Below are 21247 nucleotides of genomic sequence, written 5' to 3' on the forward strand. Positions count from 1 at the left end.
TGTAATTGCAATATAGACTTTTTTTTAAAAACTGTGACTCAGCTGAGTTAGTGTACCAGAATAAAAAAAAAGTCTATTAAAGTTGGAAAAATTACAACTCCTACAACATAATTACGTTCCCCTCCCATAGGTGCATGAATGAAATCCATCTCCATTATTCAGTTAGGTTTAAGTTACAGCTTTTTCCTACCCTAGCTTTTTTGTTTTTTTGAACATTTATCATCTTGCAGTTCCTGCATTCAGGTAATTCATCTTAACCAGCATATTTATCATTTCAGTTTTTTTCAGCAGCAGGCAGTTTAAAGTAATAAAAATGTCATAGATTTTGGAACCACCCTTTTAGTTCCTGGCAATAACAGCTTGTCAGATCTGGCAATAAGGTGCTTTGGCTGTCAAACCTGTGTTTCACTATGTGTTTGCCACACAGAGTTTAGCTTAACAGTGATTACTGAGTGAAAATTGAGCACTGGAAAAGGGAGGGTAGCTTGCTCACCTAGCTAGACCTCACTGATCAGTCAGAGTTTTCCTGACACTGATACACATTAATATAACATATATTATTCCTTTGATAAATTATTTTATCTATGAATTTAGTCAACTCAGATTTTAGGCAACTCACAGCAACAACACACTGAGTTAAGTCCTGTGTGTGGCCATTCTCTGTGGAGTCATCATAAAGCGCTTGGCACTAGGAAGGACTTGAGCTGCTCACTACATGCCGCACTGATGGATCGAGTAAGCAAACTGAGTAACCGGATTTGTCCACAGTCATCAGTAAAGTGTAGAAAAGCGATTCTCTGCTTAGACTCCTGTATCAAACTGTTCCCCTCTATAGTTTTGTTTGATTACATGCCTCACTTTGCCATTCCTTTCCTCAGCTAATACTCGCCGTACTTTTCACCAGGTTTGCTCATGTCAGCCATTACAGTCATCATCCTGGTCCTGTACTTTGCCATTGACAACTTTGTGATGCAGAAGCACCCTTGGATGCCTGAGTGCACTCCTATCTACATCCAGTACTTTGTCAAGTTCTTCATCATTGGTGTAACTGTTTTGGTGGTGGCTGTCCCAGAGGGACTGCCGCTGGCTGTCACCATCTCCTTGGCTTATTCTGTTAAGGTAAGGTAACTTTTAAGCATTGTAAGACTCCATGGTCTCACATTTGTCATTAATAGATTTGTTATGTAGTTAGATATTGTTGTTTTTCTTTGTCTTTGCATATGCAAATGTGTGCACCTTTCACAGAGATGAGACTTACATGCATACTTGAGGATTCAGGGCAATTAATTCTCCCAGCTGTGTTAATGTGCTTATTTTATTCACAGCGGCAAATATGTAAATAATTCAATTAAGTCTGACTGTGCAAAGAATTACATTTTTTTTGAATGACATGAATCAAATTAAAATGTTATATGTACCGACATGTACGGTGGCCATTTTTGCCACTGAAAGTTAAGCAGTGTGAGGCTCGGGATAGGCACTTTATTGAAAAAAAAATACTTTAAAATGGACCACATTGTTTTCTACCAACAGAAAATGATGAAAGACAACAACCTGGTGCGTCACTTGGATGCATGTGAAACAATGGGCAACGCTACAGCCATCTGTTCTGACAAGACAGGCACGCTAACCACCAACCGCATGACAGCTGTGCAGTTATACGTTGGTGATGTACATTACAAAGAGATACCAGATCCTGGAGTCCTGCCACCCAAGTCATTGGATTTACTTGTCAATTCCATCTCAATTAACAGCGCCTATACCACAAAGATACTGGTAAGTCTTAGAGAACACAGTTAATGTATAAGTATAAAGTTAAGTGAATATTTGAATAACTTATCTGTCACTTTTAAATACCAATTCATGCTTGATGCTCTCCGTGAACCAATATTTGGGCTATTGTACTGTACTACACTCAGAGAAGATAAACCTATATTATCCTGGGTTAGCTTCTTAGATTTCAGCTTACTCTGTGTAAACAGTGACACCATATGATGGGAGCAACCCTGAAACAGCGAGACAGCTCTGCAGTGCTTTCTTTTTGGCTAAGCAGGCAGGCAGTGTCCTTGGCTGCTGCTTTAGATTCATTAGGCATTCACTCAACTTGTCACCTTGAGAACGGTTGTGTAATTTTGTCTTATCTGATATTCAGAGCATAGCAGACTGTAATTGAATCCAATCTGTCTAAGTGCTGGAGATGTTCTCCTGTCTATAGTGAATGCAGCAAGGAGACATTTTCTCTAAGCCAATTAGACCTGCATTCAATAAGAAATACATAGATATATGGAGAAACACACTCATGCTGTTTCGTATTCTAATCACAGAAAATGTGACTAGTCTGCATGGAAATCTTGTCCAGGACACAGGTCTGAAACATTATTTGCATGATAAAGCGCTTGGTTAAACAATCTAAAAGCAATGATTGCCAAGATTAGCATGTCTTCAGCCTGTTGGAACAACATGCCTGAGTAATCCATTTCCTGGCATGTAGACTCACCTGCACACAGACACACACACACACACACACACACACACACACACACACACACACACACACACACACTGTTTGTGCCGATCTATTTGTCACCATCCTTGTAAACTCCTGTAGAGTCTATTCATTGATGGTTGACCAACTGACAAATGCCCTTATGGAACAGTGAGCTGAGCAATTAGGACATCTATGAACGAAGAATCCAACAGATTTCACTTCCTACCTTTCAAGGCACAAATACTGTGCTTTCACTTTCGGAGACATTGTAAGTGCAGGGACATGGGTCCTGAATGGAAATCTATGAGAGAATTTTGCAACATTAAAGCTAGTGTTTGTCCTTCCCCTGCTACCCAAAGAACCGATCAAAAACTGAACCAGTAAACATATGTGGCAGTCATGTTTTTGATCACGTGAACACACAATGGAGTTTCATTATTAAATTAAAGATGAAGGTAGGTGTACTAATGGGAGTTATAGCATTTGTTCAAGTGATTAAGCACAGATGCTGCCTGGCTGTACTAAGGATTTACTCAATAATGAGCCTTTAATGCTGTGAAACTTTAGGTATAAACCTTAGAGGGGGGGAAAATGTTTTTAAAAACTTATTTTAGAGTATAGTTTCTACATGTGCATTTTTCTGTCTCTTAGAGCGTTGATAATAAATGGTTATCTCTCTTACAATTTATTTAGATAGCTCTAAAAAACTGCGTAGATCTTTTGCAAAGATAGCTTTGAGTGCAAAACATGCTACCAGAATGATTTTGGTTGGTCACCTGTGTCTACTATCATTTCAACTTTTCATTTTTTTTATTTGTAAAATTTACTGATAGACAGTAGATTGAATTCAGTCATTTTTGCCATACAATTACCCTTCTTATCATAATGCCAAGTAGTACAGAGATCTGCTTGTGTCCCTTTAATACTAGTTTACAGTATTGAACTATATTGCCAAAAGTATTCACTCATCCATCCAAGTTGTTGAATTCAGGTGATACAATCACTTCCATGGTCACAGGTGTATAAAACCAATCACCTGGCCATGCAGACTGCTTCTACAAAGTGAAGGAATGGGTCGCTCTCAGTATATCAGTGAATTCCAGCATGTTACTGTGATGGGATGCCACCTGAGCAACAAGTCTAGGCATTAAATTTCCTCGCTACTAAATAGTCAGCTGTTAGTGGTATTATAACAAAGTGGAGGAGATTGGGAATGACAGTGACCCAACCATGAAGTGGTAGACCATGTAAAATGGATCAGTGGATGGTCACCAACTTTCTGCAGAGTCAGTCACTACAAACCTTCAAACCTCATGTAGCCTTCAGATTAGCTCAAGAACATTGCGTAGAGAGCTTTATGGAATGTGTTTCCATGACGAGAAGCTGCATCCAAGCCTCACATCATCAAGCCCAATGCAAAGGGTCTGGTGGGATTGGTTCTCTGGAGTGACGAATCAAGTTTCTCTGTCTGGTAATACTACAGATGTGTCTGGGTTTGGCAGTTGCCAGAAGAGCAGTACTTGTCTGACGGCATTGTTCCAAGTATAAAGTTTGGTGGAGAGGGGATTATGGTGTGGGGATGTTTTTCAGGAGATGGGGTCGACCCCTTAGTTCCAGAGATCATCTTAAAGTTTCAGCATACCAAGATATTTTGGACAATTTCATCCTCCAACTTATTATTGGGAACAGTTTGAGGAAGGTCCCTTCCTGTTTCAACACCAGTGCACAAAGCAAGGTCCATAAAGACATAGAGGAGCAAGTTTGGCCAGCGCAAAGTCTTGACCTCAACCCCATAAAGCACCTTTGGGATTTGAGACAGCGAGCCAGGCCTTCTTATCCAACATCACTGTCTGACCTCACAAATGCTCTTCTGGAAAAATGATCAAAAATTCCCATAAATGCACTCTGAAACCTTGTGGAAATCCTTCCCAGAAGAGTTGAAGTTGTTATAGCAGCAAAGGGTGGGCCAACATTATATTAAATCCTACAGAGTAAGAATGAGATGTCACTCGTGTGCAAATGGCAAATGAATATTTCTTTTTTGTCACAGCCACAGGCTGCATTTCAATCTGCACTCAGTATATAAATGGTCCTTTGATTTGCTCAGTAAGTATTACATTTCCACATTAACTCCACTTCTCAAATACCAAATAATGATACTGCATTTGACCAGGACCCAAACCTGTGTTGTAATTAAGACCACTTAAGCGTAATCTAAGCAGGCTTGAGACTGAGTTAGACTGAATCAAAATCAGGTCATTTCCAATTTTAAGCACTGTAAAGTTTCTGACATTGTTAACTGTTTGTTTGTGTGTGTGTGTTTTTTTATAATCACTGTCAAATGTAATGGAGCTTTAGTTTTAGAAAAACTTTCAATTACATAGGAACAGGACATTCTTGTGGTTCCAGTTTAATACTGTGTGTTCTGAACAGATTACAGTTTGTTTTCTTTCAGCACAAACTGATGAGGTAAATTAGTCCAAACCTGTCAATATTTGCTAGAATTGTGATTACCACTCTGAAAAAAAAACCATGATTAATTAAAAGCCCTCACATGAGAGGATTGCATATTTTCTCATAGCTTTGCATATAACTACAATTTAGGATGAGTATACTTGATACATTGTGGAAGATGCACTAGTGGGTCATGCAAATTACAGTACAGTAAATGGGCAAGAAAGGCCAAAGCAGGCAGACCAGACAAAAAAACAAACAAACTTAAGAGGAGACTGAGACCTCAATCCTGTCACAGTAACTAAGAGGGGGGGGGAAAACAGCAAGTCTTCAAATGCGGGTGAATATTTCTTGTCACATACAGTAGTAAACAATGAGAGTGAGGTTGACTTAGTTTCCTTTTCCCACAGCATATTTCTACTAAGATGTACCACAGTTACAAGATGTTATCCCTTAGAAAAATCTGGAGAAATGCTTTGCAGCATTAGATCAGGCTATTGTACTTCTATAGCTGCTTAGCTCAATGGAATTAAGCACTGGCAGAGCACAGCTTATACACTGGGGATTAAGCAGTACATTTACTTCTTTCCAGATCTTTTCATTCGCAAGACGTGACCTCACGCATTGAAAGACAAATTAAACTTAATGATACTAACTTACATACCTTTAAGTTCGTAACTTGCCAGCTTGTGTAAATACAGGATCGTCTGTCTGCCTACAACTTACTGTAGCTAAGACTACATTTATACATCTATATCTTTATGTAGACTTAGATAAATGCACGGTATATAAATGTACAATTATAGTACAGAATATAACATATAAATAGTATAAAAATAACATATGTTGTGTTATTTGAGAATGAATAAAAGGAAAGATAAAGTATGGTGTGAAGTACAATGTAATTAAGGAATGAAGTGAATTCACAAAGCAAGATACAGCAGGAAGCTTTTCTGAGGAATATTTAGTCCATCCTTCTTTGCCTCCCCCAGCCGCCCCCACTCCCTCAGCACCACTCCAGGCCTGCAGTATGCTGGCTGGTGTGTTCTTATATAAGAGGCCAATCCTGTGGGAAGCCAGGATAGCTATGGAAGTCTTTGATGGCCACCACACAAAGGCAAAGAGGCAGGCTTTGATACTCATATCAGTCCCCCTATTGCCTCTCTGGCGTCATAATACAGCCACTGGTATAGCTCTGGTTCATCTGTCAGCACATACAGATTGCTGTATAAAGTGGAAAAGCCTCTTACTCAAGGGAGGAAGTTCGTACGCACTTACACAATGAAACCCTGCACATGGACAGTCGCACATGCTCATTGATCTGGCTTGTATTCATGTTTTCAAAGTATTCATTAATGCATACTGTAAATACATCTTGGTTGCCTTGGATGTCTCTTGCGGGCAATGACATCAATACACAAACGTCATTTCCAAGAACATGCATCATCCCTAATGGCAATACCTGCAAAGGACTGGAATTTTCTTTTTGTCCTTTACCTTTTGTTCTTTTAGTTTTTCATTAGGTGTTTGAAATATTAACATAGTCTGTAATGTACAGGAAGGCTGTGTGTAGACACTTGTGAAGGGGCATACATATATATGACACACACATCTGTCATTTCAGGGATAGTGACATTGTAGGAGGTATTGAGATCACAGGTGTTTATTCGCGCAGCACAGTGGTGTGTGTTTAGCATGGTTGTGTGAGTGTCCTGGGAGCTCAGTTTCATGTAGCTTCAACCACCTGCTCAGGTCATTATTCCGGTCAGGGACAAGAGAGGTAGATAATGCTCCCGTACAAACAAAAAGAGGACAGAAATAAAACTCTGAAGTATATGTTGGAGAACAAATGTCACGTAAAAGGGTTGGCAATGTTCCTATAAATTTATTCAACAGAATGTGTCTGCTGATTTGTAGATTTTAGAAAAATAATATTCAGTTTATGTCTACTTGTCGCTCTACAACAAACAGTTTGTAATTAAAATGAACTTTCTTCTTCTTGTTCTCTAGTAAGTGGTGATATCTTGATATAATTAGCTGTTGCTCACAGTACTTGTGTCATCTGGACATTGCATGCTTGCATGCTTGTTTGCGCAAAAGGAAGGGAGAGTATTTTGGATGTCTTTAGCTTGAAGCACCCAGCCTCTTATGTTTGGAATATTTTGGGAAACTGAGAAGACAGATACACAGCACAACTATGGCCAACAGACTTCTCTTCTCTTCTCTTCTCTTCTCTTCTCTTCTCTTCTCTTCTCTTCTCTTCTCTTCTCTTCTCTTCTCTTCTCTTCTCTTCTCTTCTCTTCTCTTCTCTTCTCAGCATTTACTTGACAGTGCTGCTGAGATGACAGTGACGGGATTTGTCATCACATTAGAATGACAGTGTTTTGATGTTTCACGGGCATGGCACTGTATTTCTATGTCACTTTACATAATATATTTAATTTTAGTTTTTAGGAGAGCAGCATCAATTGAATACTTAGAAGAGTCAAACGTAAGGCAAATTGCAGTAAAACCAATGATATTTTATCAAGTTGCATCAATTTGTATAGTAATTGTTGTATAATATATAGCAGTAACAACAACAACATAGCACGGTTTACTTGCCAAAAAGACGGCCAGATATCCCGTGTGAATCATGAATATTTTTTTGTATTTGTTACAGCATGTTGACAAAGAATTTTGCCAGTGATTCGACTGAAACAATCTAATTAATAAACTGCCAATCACTCATCAAAGCCAATGCCCGGGGTAATACAAGAGTCCATATTTGGAATGTTATCAGTCTGAGAAACACATGATTGAAACACATGATTGCATGTGCATCAACAGAAATCAAACTATGTCAAGGCAAATTTCAGGGCACAATTACCTGTTAATATTCAATTCAATTTTATTTATATAGCACCAAATCGCAACAGCCATCACCTCAAGGCACTTCATATTGTAAGGTAAAGACCCTGTGGCTACAATGTAGCTTGCCATCGCCAGTGTGTGAATGTGTGTGTGAATGTGTGTGTGAATGGGTGAATGACTGAATGTAGTGTAAAGCGCTTTGGGGTCCTTAGGGACTAGTAAAGCGCTATACAAATGCAGGCCATTTACAATAATGCAGAGAAAACCCAAACAATCAGATGTTCCCCAATGAGCAAGTACTTGGCGACAGTGGGAAGGAAAACTCCCTTTTAACAGGAAGAAACTGTTAAGAACCAGGTTTAGGGAGGGGCAGCCATCTGCGACAACTGGTTCTGGGTAAGGGGAGGAAGAGAGGACAAAAGAGACTGTGGAAGAAGGCACACTGTTCTTTATTATTATTATTAGTTGTAGTAGTATCGGTTTTATTAGTATTGGTGGTGGGTGTAGGGTCAGTAGTAAAGTATATTTACTAGATGCTGATTCTGTGTATTATGACTGCCTTGTGCTTTTGCAGTAGTCAGAAATCTGCAGTAGAGAGGCAAGTAAAGAATATAATGAGACGGAGAAACGAATATGGAGAGAGGGGGATTCAATATGTAGAGAAGAGGCAGTGAAATGCAAAGTAAGGATACATGCAAATCAGGATGGAAAAAGAAAGGGAAACACAAGAGAAAAGACACTCGCGTGACAAGTGTCCTCATCATGCCCTGGAAGACTGTGTTACTGCCCCCCCAGCACTCCTCCAGGCCTTAGCCCAGTTGGCTGTTAGAGTCATGCAGCGAGCAAGGATATCATCTACTCCTACATGCAAAGAGAAAAGAAAAAAAGAAAAGAGAAAAAAGAAGGCGTGGGCTGAGGAGGTGGAGCACCTTGTAAGAGACTGGGACAGCATAAAATGAGAACAGAAAGTCATCCAAAACAACAAAGCAGGATAGGACTAGAGTGTGAATAAAAAAAGGGGGGGCGGTGAAATAAAGGCGGTGTAACTAAAGTAGGAAAAGATTGCAGAGAGAGCATGATAAGGGAGTTGGAAGGAGCAGGAGGGCTGGATTAAGGAGAGCCCCAGGTGGAAAAGGAAGTAAAGTTGCCAGCACTCCCTCTGGCATATGTCCTTGCCTGCAGGAACACCCAAGGACTAGGGAGAGGGCAGCTGGTCGTTAGCCATGTCCAGGCCAGGGTGTGCCAACAGTTGTCTCGTCATGCCAACACTGGGCATCCCATGCCAGAAAGCGTCCTTGTTCGTAGAAACCGACGTCAAGCTAAACCTCTGCGGAATCTCTGAGAATACAAGGCAGCGGTGTTTGTGGCTGTCTTCTGTTTATTATCTGTTTACTCACTGCTTTTCCTGCTGTCTTGTTTTGTTATTGAGGTAGCTGTAAATTCCTTTTATTCTCCGCAATACTCTTCTGCTGGAACAGGAGTTGTGCCAGTAGCTAAGCTGAAGTTGAAATAGCTGTCATTTAAATTAACAAACATGGTTAAGTATTTACTGCTCTAATATACTGTATTTGGATTGATGGATGGATGGGTGGATGGACTATGAAGGCAGCCATTACACAACATTTAAATGGAGTAGTGACTGTTTTCTGTATGATTTAGTTGATCTAAAAGTTACCATTTATTTTTTATACACTGTGCGTTTCTCATTTTGGTCATTTTGTTCAGTCATTTTCATTTTAGAGGTTTAACTTGATTTGGTCTTCTGGCTGGGAGCCTATTCTACCAAACACTTAGCAGACAGGGCAGATGAGGCCATTTGTTCCATCTCCTCATTTGCCAATGACAGGCAGTGTCTTCCTGATGTAATCATTGGTCATTAGAAAAAGGCATTAATTCTGTTATTTACCATAAACTCTGTATAAAGTATTTATGCTCTTGTCTGTGTCTGTGAGACATACAGCTAGATAAAAACCAGATATGTCAAATTACTAGGTGAGGATGGGCCAGTCTTCTGATTGGGTTTTAATGATTAATGAGATTTTAGACGACTTTTTCAGCTGGGTCCACTGGCTCTCAACAGCTGCAAGGATAAGTAAAAAAAAATGCCTCAGCCTGAATTAATCAATATCCAATATTCGATAGTCAAGAAGGTCAGAAATATTGAGCTCAAAATATGAGCCTCTAAAGCAAATATTGATAGCAGATACAGTGCTTAACAAATTTATTAGGACCCCTGCCATAAAAACGAGACAACACAAATGTTTTAAAAATCTGTCAAAAACTGAAAATGACTGAATTCACATTTTTTATACCCAAATTTGAGCTGGCACAAGAAGTCAGAAATTAATTCAACCATTAAAACAAATTTTTATATGCAAGTAAATGACTGTAATTTGGCATCTTAATCAAACAATAATAATGTGTTTTTGTGTGTTGATTAAAAGGCTTGCACGTGCTGGTGGGTTAACCGTTACAGAAACAAAAAAATTGATTTTGGTAATCATTTTAGTACCAATTCTGATAGCGGCAGTGGCATAAATTTTTTAAAAGCATTTGATGTGATAAAGGTAAATTCTAGTCCGTTGTTTAGCCTAAAATCACAAATTTACCTTAAATTATTTCAAAACCTGCAAATCAACCTCTTTATTTAGACTTCTGTTTAGATAAGGAAATCCATTAACATATCCAATTCAGGGTTGTGGTTGGGCTGCAGCCTGCCCAGGTCACATTTACACCAATTTCAAATCACCAGTTAATCTAACATGCATATCCTTGGATTGTGGGAGAAAACAGAGTATCCTGAGTCAGACCCCAGTTGGTGGATTGAAACTCAGGACCTTCTTGCTGGGAGTCATCGGTGCTATTTCGCAGCACCACCATGCTGTTTCACATAAGGAAGAACTGGTGAAACGAGGAAAGTGCCCTCCTAGTATTTTCACTCCACATACTTTTCTCTTCTTAGGCCTTTTGTGCATCATTAACCTTAAAAAGGATATCAAAGCAGTTAATCAGAATTCTATCAAAGCCTCGTTAGCATGTGGACAGCTTTAAATGGAGTGCATCGTCAATGTTATTAACTATAGTGCCAACACAGAATCTTTATGAACACGCTGTGACAAGGACCAAGTGAAGAAAACAGTAATAAAGGCAAATACAAATCGTCAAAATGCCAAGCTGTCCTTTGAAATCTAATCCCGGCCGCAGGCTTGTTTAACGCAGAACAGCCTGCAGTCAATCTATTTTGGAGCAAATAGCTCAAGCTGAAGGTGTCTGCTGATCAAGCAACCAAGGTAGAAGCATTATTTTCAATGCGGTTGCTACATGCTGCTGTGTGTGCGTGCGTGTAAGAAGACAGTGTACCCGACAAGCTGTTCTGTAGCAGTGAGTGTAGGTGTCAAACATACTGTAGGTACTATATAGCAAAAATTCCGGGGAGACTAGCTGTCAGCTCAGTGCCAGCTAATAGGGATCCAAAATGAACTGTATTCCCAGATATGATTAACTGTGTTTTTCAACATGTATACAGCCAATATAATTTATTACCACAAAATTATTATTTACCTTTACTTTTTTTCTTAGTCAATTGAAACAGCGAAATAAAGTAAAATTTAAAAAATGAGTTGCAACTACTATGATAATCTATTTGTCTGACTTCTTTCTAGAAAATCAGTGATACAGTAAATAGTCATTTTTCATTATTTCCTAACATTATCTGAGCACACTATTTTTTTAAGAGTGAAGGTTAACAGCTTTTTAATTTAGTTTTATGTTTTTATATTTTAGTCAAATGTAAATAGGGTTGAGAGGATGTGCAGATTTGAAGAGGCGTGTTATGAATAATAACAGCAGGGATCGCTCCTGAGATGTGTCTGAACATATGAGTCTCTGTAAGATACATGCTTTTGTTTCATTGCGATTGGATTGCTGCGGTGCACTATACACAAGTCTTACCAAAACCTCCCTAGAACGGTTGTTCAGTATGTTGCTGACAGACTTCTGATAAAATCCTCAGAGTTTCCACGTGTGACTCAAATTTTGACACAGCTGCACTGGCTTCCGGTTTATTTCAGAGTGCAGTTTAAGATTCTTTTACTGACATGGAGAGCTTTTCATGGACAGGCACCAGGTTACACCAGAGGGCGTCTGCACTCATATGTCCCTGGCAGGTCCCTGAGGTTCTGTGACTTTGGACTGGAATGCTCTTCCTTTGTTTTTTCATGCGTTGTTTGGCCCTTTACTTACTAAGATATTGACTATAGTGAGATTTATCCTGTCATAGTGACAGGTAGTTTCTGTACATGCGTTATTTCTTCCTAAATAGAAAAAAGCTCTGGAAATGTTAATGAATGGGGGCTGGGAAAAGATGAAGAAGGAAACGCAGAAGGATTTGAGGATATGTGTGACATGAAATGAGGGAAAATCATGAAAGAGGAATGGAGCCAAGGAGTAAGAATCCCCAAGTGGTCGAGAGTGCACCCTCTCTTTTCCCAAGTCTCTTCGTGTTCTTCTTGTTCTTTTGCCCAATGTTACCATGGCAACGCTGGGCCTTTGACAAGCTGACCACATGCACAAACATTCGCACTCTTGCTTGTAGCGTGAGTGTGTACATGGTGGCACACATGTACTGTAGCCACCTGCACAGATACTGTATCACACACAAACTTACACACACACAACTGGCAATAGTAATGACTCCTAATGGCTGCTAATAAACCCAAAACACTGGATGCACACCTAAAACACAGAGTACTTATGAGCCTATCACAACACATTTCCAACCATACTTGCATATGTTAGGTAGAAAATGATATTACGTGCTATGTCTATCCACTGACATGTTCACTGAACCAGAGCAATACATGGTTCCAAGTATACAATTACAGATTTCACAGGGTTGAGCTGTGTGCCTGAAATAAGACGATCTAAACCTGATTCCATCTATCTCATCTTCTGCCCTCCCACACAAAGTGACCCTTTCACCTGCTAGCTGGTTAATTATCACCAGCAGCTATTTCAAGCATTACACTGGTTGCACTGAGCTGAAGGAGAGAGAATCTCATTCAGTGAATAGATCACATGAGTGTATGAAATATATTACACTGAAAACTTACTCTCTGTGGCAGGATTATTTTCATTTACCCTATGAGGAAACGCAAACTAAGAACATTTAAAAGTCGAAGTGTTGGATTAGGTAGAAACAATATGTGTAACAATGTTGTAAAATTATCTTAAGTTGCAGTTAAGTGAATAACAATTACAGATAGATAAAAAAAAAAAAGTAAAGCCATATGTACAGTCATGGAAAAAAAAAGAGGGTAAATTCTCTGACGTCATGGAGTTCTGTGAAAAACTGAGTACATCCCATGACTCAGTACCTTCAACTTGTATTGACATTTGCAGACATTTGTTTGTGCACAGCTCTCTTAAGGTATCACTGCCGTCATTCTGTCGTCATTGTCCTCTTTTATGACTCACTTTCAGTCAGGCTTTAGCTGTCTGGAAAATGGCCTTATAATTGACTAGAAACCTTTCATGATTCATTCAGGGGCTACAAAGTGTGCAGGTCTGGTGGCTGCAAAACACCAAATCATCAGCCCGCCACCACCATGCTTGACAGCTTGTATCATATATTTATGGTGATATGCTGTGTTTGGATTTCTCCAAAAGTGGCACTGTGCATTATGGCCACATATCTTCATGTTGGGCTCATCTGTCCAAAGTATATTGTTCCAGAAGTCGTGTGATTTGTTCAGATGCAATTGCGTCTAGGTTCTTTTTGGAAAAAAAAGACCTTCCAAACCTGGAAGATCTTCCAAAACAAGTCATAATTCACTTCAGTCTTTTTTTTAATTGTATTGTTATGAACTTCAGCATTAAGATGTAGCTTTTTGGGGTTTTTTTTGCAGCATTGCATGGTCTCATCTTGGATCTGATCCCCTACCCCAAATCTTTCTCATTGTAAAATAATGGAGTAAAAATTGTTTGGAAATAGGCTTGTAGTCTTTCCCAGATTAATGTTTAATCCAGATTCTTCTTGCTAAGGAAGAATAAATCTGTGCTTCTTAAAGATCATTGCAGATGCTCCAGACAACTTTTTAATCAAGTGCAGTTAATTAAGAGCATTTGATCAGCAGCACCTGGTGGCTGCTGCTTGTTGACTTCCTCTTAGTTCCTATGGAAGCAGTAAGTGTGTATTTAGTTATTCACATCACTGATTCTTTATTTTGGCTTAGTTTTTGTTAAGTAGTGAAAGGCGTAACATGTCATGTTTTGTTGTTCATCTGCGGTTGCATTTATCTAATTGTAAAACTTGCTAAAGACCAGTTTATTTTTTATTATTTCCTGATGCGTAAAATCTTAGGTCTTCTTTTTTAGCATGCCTACTTAATATTAGACTAAAAATATAACTGAACACATTTAAATCTTTTTTTTCCTGTCCCTCATTTTACAGCCCCCAGATAAGGAAGGCGGTCTGCCGAAGCAGGTGGGCAACAAGACAGAGTGTGGCCTGCTGGGACTAGTTTTGGACCTGAAGCGGGATTACCAGCCAATAAGAAACCAGATCCCAGAGGAGAAGCTTTACAAAGTCTATACCTTCAACTCTGTCAGGAAGTCGATGAGCACTGTCATAAAGCTGCCTGACGGTAGCTTCCGGATGTACAGCAAGGGAGCCTCTGAGATTGTACTCAAAAAGTGAGTCTGGTTTAATGGTTTAAAATAACCTGGAAGTTGCAGTTATATAATTTAATAAGGTGCTCTGCAGATTTACACTACATTCAGTGTAAGTTTCTAGCAGTATGTCTTACAATCATGTCATTTTGCAGGGCGTTACAGTAACATTACAGTGAGTGGTTTTGAGAAAAACCTGAGATGCAGAAGGAGAAATGTGAAATTCTATTTGCAGCATTGCATGGTCTCATCTTGGATCTGATCCCCCACCCCAAATCTTTCTAATTCTAAAATAATGGAGTAAAAATTGTTTGGAAATAGGCTTGTAGTCTTTCCCAGATTAATGTTTAATCCAGATTCTTCTTGCTAAGGAAGAATAAATCTGTGCTTCTTAAAGATCATTGCAGATGTGTTTAACACGCACCTCAATGCTCCAGACAACTTTTTAATCAAGTGCGGTTAATTAAGAGCATTTGATCAGCATTAACATTAAAGTCATTTTATGACTTTAATGTTAATGTTAAATAAAAAGACTTTTTATTTTATGACTTTTTAAATAAAAAGTCATAAAATTACTTGAATTCAATAGTATTTTTTATGTTTCTACATTATAGGTGTTACAGTTAATATAAACAGAGATTCAATAATACAATGTATGAAAGGTTAAATTCACATTTTTGTCAAGCTGACAGGTCCTAAAAGGACGTTTGCATTAATTATGGTTCAGTTGCTTTTCCGTAAATGATGTACAGCATTTGTATTTGGCTGTATGCCTGTACACCTGTTTGTTTTCAGTTTGTCTGTTGATATATTTAACTTGTTTAGCAAATCAGTTTAGTCTTGATCAAATGTAATTATCTTTTGGCTACAGTACTTTAGTTATTTAGGAAATGTGTTAGCTGTTTTTTAAAAATCTTTTAGAGGAAATTGTTTGTCCTCCATTTGAGCTCTCTACAGTGTGTACCCCAATGCACTTTCTTTTTTTGTAATATTGTGGTATCCTGCCACAAAAGGCATATTAGTCCCTATGTCTTTTCTTTTGCACAGCATTGCAGTTCTCAGTGCATCCTTTTTTGATTCACCAGTATTCATTTAAGCAAAGCAGTAATGCCAGGCTGAGAGATTTGACTATATATTTTGTTCTTTTTTAAATGCTGGCTCATTTCCAAGCACTAAAAACACAGACAATACCAATGTTACAGTATATAATTTAAAATGACCCTCTCAACCTACGCCACACCCTTGTTTGCAGATGCAGCCATATCCAAAACGAGGTGGGTGAGCCAAGGGTTTTCCGTCCACGAGACAAGGATGAGATGGTGAAGAAAGTGATTGAGCCCATGGCGTGTGATGGCTTGAGGACCATCTGTGTGGCGTATCGTGACTTTTCCAGCAATCCTGAGCCCAACTGGGATGATGAGAACAACATCCTGAATGACCTCACAGCCATCTGTGTTGTCGGAATAGAGGATCCCGTCAGGCCAGAGGTAGGAGAGATATTTTAGTAATGGACTGAGAGGAGGGGGATGTCGAACAAATGGTTTATAATACCAGCTTTCAGCAGCTGTGTCATAACCAGTGGTATGTCCTCGCTGTTACTTTGAAGCAGTGTCTCTTTACATAAAGGTTTATTGTATAGATGAGGATCAAAGTATTAATTTGAATTTTAAATACCAAATCAATTCTTAGATGAGACCAGCTTTTTTCTTCTGATCACTTTTGTAAAATCATCCGTTGAAACAAAAAGAAATGTTCAATGCAATAAGTGATTCATCATAAAGCAATTTCTTCAGGGGTACAGTTTTTAATGATAAATTTCACATGAAGGAATAGAGTGTATTATAATTGGAAGAAAGAGGTATCTGTGTACAGTAGGAAAGCTGACCTCGCTTCACAGGGAGAAGGAAGCAGGAAAATTAACTGACTACTGGATTATTCAACTGCTTCCTTTCATCTTGTTTCCATCCTCCTGCTCTTTCTAGAACAGCATTGCTCATTCAGCCCCAACCCAACATGTTTTCTCCTCTCCACCTCTGTCTGTGGTGATGTTCCTCTTTTTGATGACTCCTTTTCCTTTCGCATTTTCTGCAAATCTCTTTCTGTCATTGTGATGTCTCTATCTTTCTCTCCAAAGCTGAGCTATATTAACTGAGAATCCCCTCTTGTATTGCAATATTATGGAAGGTTTTTTGCAATTTGGGGAAAATTATAGTGTTCAGATGAATAAATACAAAAGAAATCAAATATTTAATGCTGAACATACTGTACAGTAAAATGAATATGTAGTGTGGCCACATTTACATAGTGTTTTTATGTTGTTACTGTCCACTCAAAGTGCTTTAACTAGAAGTCATATTCTGAGCATATACTAGCAAAACCCTGCTCTTATTCTTTTTTCAAAATTATATCAATATATAAGCTGTCAATATAGTGTCATAAACATCAAACAAATGTACACATAACATAGTTACAATTATGTTGTTGGTTTTGAGATCAGCTGCTACACACATATAATTTGTAAGAATTTGAATGTTATAAAATAATTCCTGAAAATTATTAGTATTCCATAAACAGAAATTCAATAAAGCTATTGAATAATAGAAATTGATAACCCTGCCACCTTAGACAGTTTGTTATACTTTCATCCAGATTGATCGATGTGTCTAGGAGGAGTTAGGGAAAAGACACGAATACAAAACCTGGAGTTATTATAGACTTATTATTGTAGAGGTTATCCACTGCATCCATCCCATAAACTGTTTTACATCCATGGCCAGTTTAGACTTACGCGTTAACCTGATGTGCACGTCTTTGAACTGTGGGTGGAAGCCAGAGTACTTAATGGAAACCCATGGACGCACAAGGAAAATAAGCAAGCTCTGCACAGGAGGGTCTCAGTTTGAAGCAGGAACCTTCTTCCTAACCACACCACCACTATGCCACCCATATATACTGTGTTAACATAGCCCTTCGCAGTGATGCATAGCCTCAAAGTTTGCAGATTACTCTCTCTACTCAACCCTAGAGGTCACTCGGTATCTGTCATTTTCAATAACCCAGTTGAGAAGCAGTGCACAGAAACTGCTACAATCCAGTAAAGACTTTCCAGGCTCTTTGCTAAAACAGGTTAATACTGGAAATTAGATGACATTCCATTATTTTAAAAGGGTCAAACAGACTAGTAAACATGGTTTTGGTTTGTTTATTAGTCTCTAATTTCTTCCTCTGTAATGCAATGTTTGTTTAATAAGTGGATGCTCTCTGAGAACGGCCCCAGAGAGACGAGAGAGAATAGTGGAGGGAATGAGAGACTGAGAAATGTTCAAAATCAGATTTCTGTCAGAAGGATGACAGAAGGCAGGAGGATGATGGGTAGGAATGGTAGAGAGAAATGGTAGAAAATGAGAGTGTAACCAGATCCATATAAGAGGCACGAGGTGCTTGTTTCCCAGTCTCACCTACTAGACTCCTACTTTCTTCCTCTGATGGACCAGATTGTATTTTTAATAAACCTCCAGTCTTTTCTTCACCTCCTAGTTTCAAGTGAGCAGTCATCTTGAGCAGTACGAGTCCAAGAGAAATGAAAGGTTTAACTAAATACCAGGGATGACAGACGAGCCAAACAGGAACCTGATATCTTGATAACAATGAGTCAATATCTGGATAATATAGAGCATGAGCTTGTTTAACTTATAAAAATCACATTACTACATATTACTTTTTTCTTTTTTTTTTCTGTTTACATTTGAAGAATATTTAACTTCGTTGACCTCTTCAGAGTATTAACTGGTATACGTATTAGTTGGCTATTTTATTTTGTGTAATTGATGAAATGACAGGCTGATATAGGTTAAAGATGGTTTTGTTGTGACTGAAGCAAATATTGTTCTTCTTCAAATATCGAATTAAATGAAATAATTTCACTTCTTTGACTGTTGTAGGTTTTCATATTTAGGATAATCATTTTTGCATGTAGCAGCTGCTGTGCAAAAGTTATGTAGTTCTAAGTAGGCGAAAAAATCCTATCTGTTTTTATTTTAACCTCCAGCTTATTAAAGACCTGCACTCCTCCGCTGTATAGCCATACTTTGTAAAAACAAACTTCTCTATGCTTGCATGCATAAGCAGTTCGATTCGGCAGTTTAATGCATGATGCAAGCGCACATTTCAATGATGGATCCATGTTTTATGTTTTTTATGTGTGAAGGCAGAAAGAATTACTTGCCTGCATGTATGTGTAAACTGATGCAAGTTGTTATTATGGTACGTGAGCACAATTGTTTATGTGTGGGTTTGGAGAGCAGAGCTCGCCCACACTGACCTTTGCAAGGAGAAATATGTGTTTCTGAATTACTACTCTTTTGCAAGATGCTTCAACTACAGATCCATATCCATACATGAGTAGTCATAATTAATTTATTGCAATACTATCTGGAGAACTTAATAATAATGGGGCTTTGATTTACTTGCTTGCATGTGTTTGTGTTTTGTGAATAACTGCAAGATTGTTTTTTCATTTATAAACACTACTCAAATACTGAAGCTCTGAAAACTGTGCATGTGCCACCAGATGGCAAATGGAATTTAAAATTCCCTCAGGAGTTGGTGGAGAACAAAACCAGAGAAAACCAGAGAAAAAGTGAAAATCTTAATTTAATTCATCCAGTGGTCAGAAATGCAGCTCCTTCTACTACTGGGTATATCAGAAGGCTTCCTTGAAATAAAAGGTTTGCCAGACCTCCGCACAGTAAAAGCTGGCTGCATTATGCTCAGTCTTAGTATTAATTGGTTAAATTTGGTTAGTGCAGCTTTAAATAATAGGTGAAATATGCTTTCCTTTTTACATATTTCTGTTGTACTGAATGATTGTGCATGTGTCTCCCTATTTTAGGTCCCTGATGCCATTCAGAAGTGCCAGCGTGCAGGCATCACAGTGCGTATGGTGACAGGAGACAATATAAACACAGCCCGAGCCATAGCCATCAAGTGTGGTATCATCCACCCAGGAGAGGACTTCCTGTGCATCGATGGCAAAGAGTTCAACAGGAGGATCCGCAATGAGAAAGGAGAGGTACAGCAAATACTGTCAGTGTGAGAGGAGGTAAAAAGTGAGCCACTCATGGAAGAGAGTTGCAGAGGTTAAGGAAAAATAAGCAAAAGTGTTGCTCTTGTTCCTCTCTTTCAATTTGTGTTTGTGTGTGTCTATGTGTGTGTGTGCAGGTGGAACAGGAGCGTATCGATAAAGTTTGGCCTAAACTCCGAGTACTGGCTAGATCATCCCCAACCGACAAACACACACTCGTCAAAGGTGAATTGGTTGCACACTTTTTGCTCTGACTTAGACAGAGATCATTACTGTTGCCTTTCCTTGTTTCTTGAGTCTTTGTGCTTTATGTGTATATGCACTTCTTCCTATGCTGCTTTGTTTATCTCTTTATTGCAGGCATTATTGACAGCACTATGGCAGACCAGAGGCAGGTGGTGGCTGTGACTGGAGATGGGACCAATGATGGGCCTGCTCTAAAGAAAGCTGACGTTGGATTTGCCATGGTAAGCAGCCCTTCTTTCCTGTTTTGTTTGGCTGTTTGTTCATGCCTTATCTTGCATTCTTGTGAGACTGATCTCAGTCAACATCTGCAGATGTCTTTTTCACCTCTGCAGTGTTTAAGAATTCTTCTCAGGCGCTCTCACTCTGGCTGCGTGGATAAGGAGCTCCCCCTAGTGGATTTCATTATTAACGCAGTTATTCTGCAGAAGCTTGTTCAGCTTGTTAAAAACGTTATAGCAAAAACCATATATATATTTTAATAGGTCTTATGTAACATGAGTTGCAGCTCTCCTTCTACACTGTGGTCCTGTAAGATACTGTAAAAAAGTATTTCAGCTTCTGTGCTTAAGCAGGAAATCTGATTGAAGGAGATTGGTTTGGGCTCAGATTTCAACCTAATCACGCACATTAATTCATTTAATGAGACATGTTTAAAAAGATGTCCGCATAAGTATTCACTCCACACTTTCACTAATAAGGGCATCCTTGTCCAAATCCAGCCACTGCCTAGAAGGTGCTGCTCGTGCTTCTCCTTCAAAATATAACATAATACAGAAAGAGAGTCCCTCCTACAGTCTGCGCTTTACCTGATTACATGCACACTGACTCCTTAGGTAGCTGGTATTATTATTAAACACAACAGTGACTCATCTACAGGGTCCAGCATTGTCCAGTTGACTGCAGAGTTGATTATATGCTTCAACGTTATTTTTAACGTGGTAGGCTGAGGAATACTGCAGTGTGATGAAGTTAGAAGGAGAGCAGCTGTGAAATAGAAAACTCCAGTTTCTTTCTCACTGCAGCTTGTCATCATTCTTCCAGGGTATTGCTGGTACAGATGTGGCCAAGGAAGCATCAGATATCATTCTCACCGACGACAACTTCAGCAGCATCGTGAAAGCAGTTATGTGGGGCCGAAATGTCTACGACAGCATCTCCAAGTTTCTTCAGTTCCAGCTTACTGTCAATGTTGTAGCTGTCATTGTGGCTTTCACTGGTGCCTGCATCACACAGGTCAGAAGGATGAAAAAGACTGCAAAGTAATACCAGCCCGCTATCATGGTCATTTTTAACACAGTTGATGGTGATGAAATGGAATTTCATCCAAGTTGGTTTACTGTTGCCTAATCAGTAATTCGAAAGATGATAAGTGCTTACAACTTCAAGAAATACACTTATGTTTCATGCCTGGTTATATTGTAGTTCTATTATTCTATTCTGTTATTGATACATGT

The 21247-nt window shown here is 38.9% G+C and overlaps 1 protein-coding gene across 13 annotated transcripts in view; it reads left to right on the forward strand.

Moving 5' to 3' along the window:
• The window catches only part of atp2b2 (ATPase plasma membrane Ca2+ transporting 2), a 126265-nt gene that overhangs the window by 94415 nt on the left and 10603 nt on the right, over window positions 1–21247 (forward strand). For all 13 annotated transcript variants that reach the window (XM_086292608.1, XM_086292610.1, XM_086292607.1 and 10 more), the window contains 8 exons: window positions 905–1119; window positions 1534–1776; window positions 14247–14488; window positions 15717–15951; window positions 19356–19535; window positions 19685–19772; window positions 19908–20014; window positions 20835–21026. In XM_086292608.1, the coding sequence (XP_086148734.1) occupies window positions 905–1119; window positions 1534–1776; window positions 14247–14488; window positions 15717–15951; window positions 19356–19535; window positions 19685–19772; window positions 19908–20014; window positions 20835–21026 (1502 nt within the window). The remainder of the gene's footprint in view (window positions 1–904; window positions 1120–1533; window positions 1777–14246; window positions 14489–15716; window positions 15952–19355; window positions 19536–19684; window positions 19773–19907; window positions 20015–20834; window positions 21027–21247) is intronic.

This window comes from Aulonocara sp. 'chitande type north' Nkhata Bay, linkage group LG5 (assembly GCF_057382095.1).
Source record: "Aulonocara sp. 'chitande type north' Nkhata Bay isolate Kocher_YH1m ecotype deep benthic linkage group LG5, A_spYH_male_GT1.1, whole genome shotgun sequence".
In the NCBI taxonomy this organism is placed as follows: Eukaryota; Metazoa; Chordata; class Actinopteri; order Cichliformes; family Cichlidae; genus Aulonocara; species Aulonocara sp. 'chitande type north' Nkhata Bay.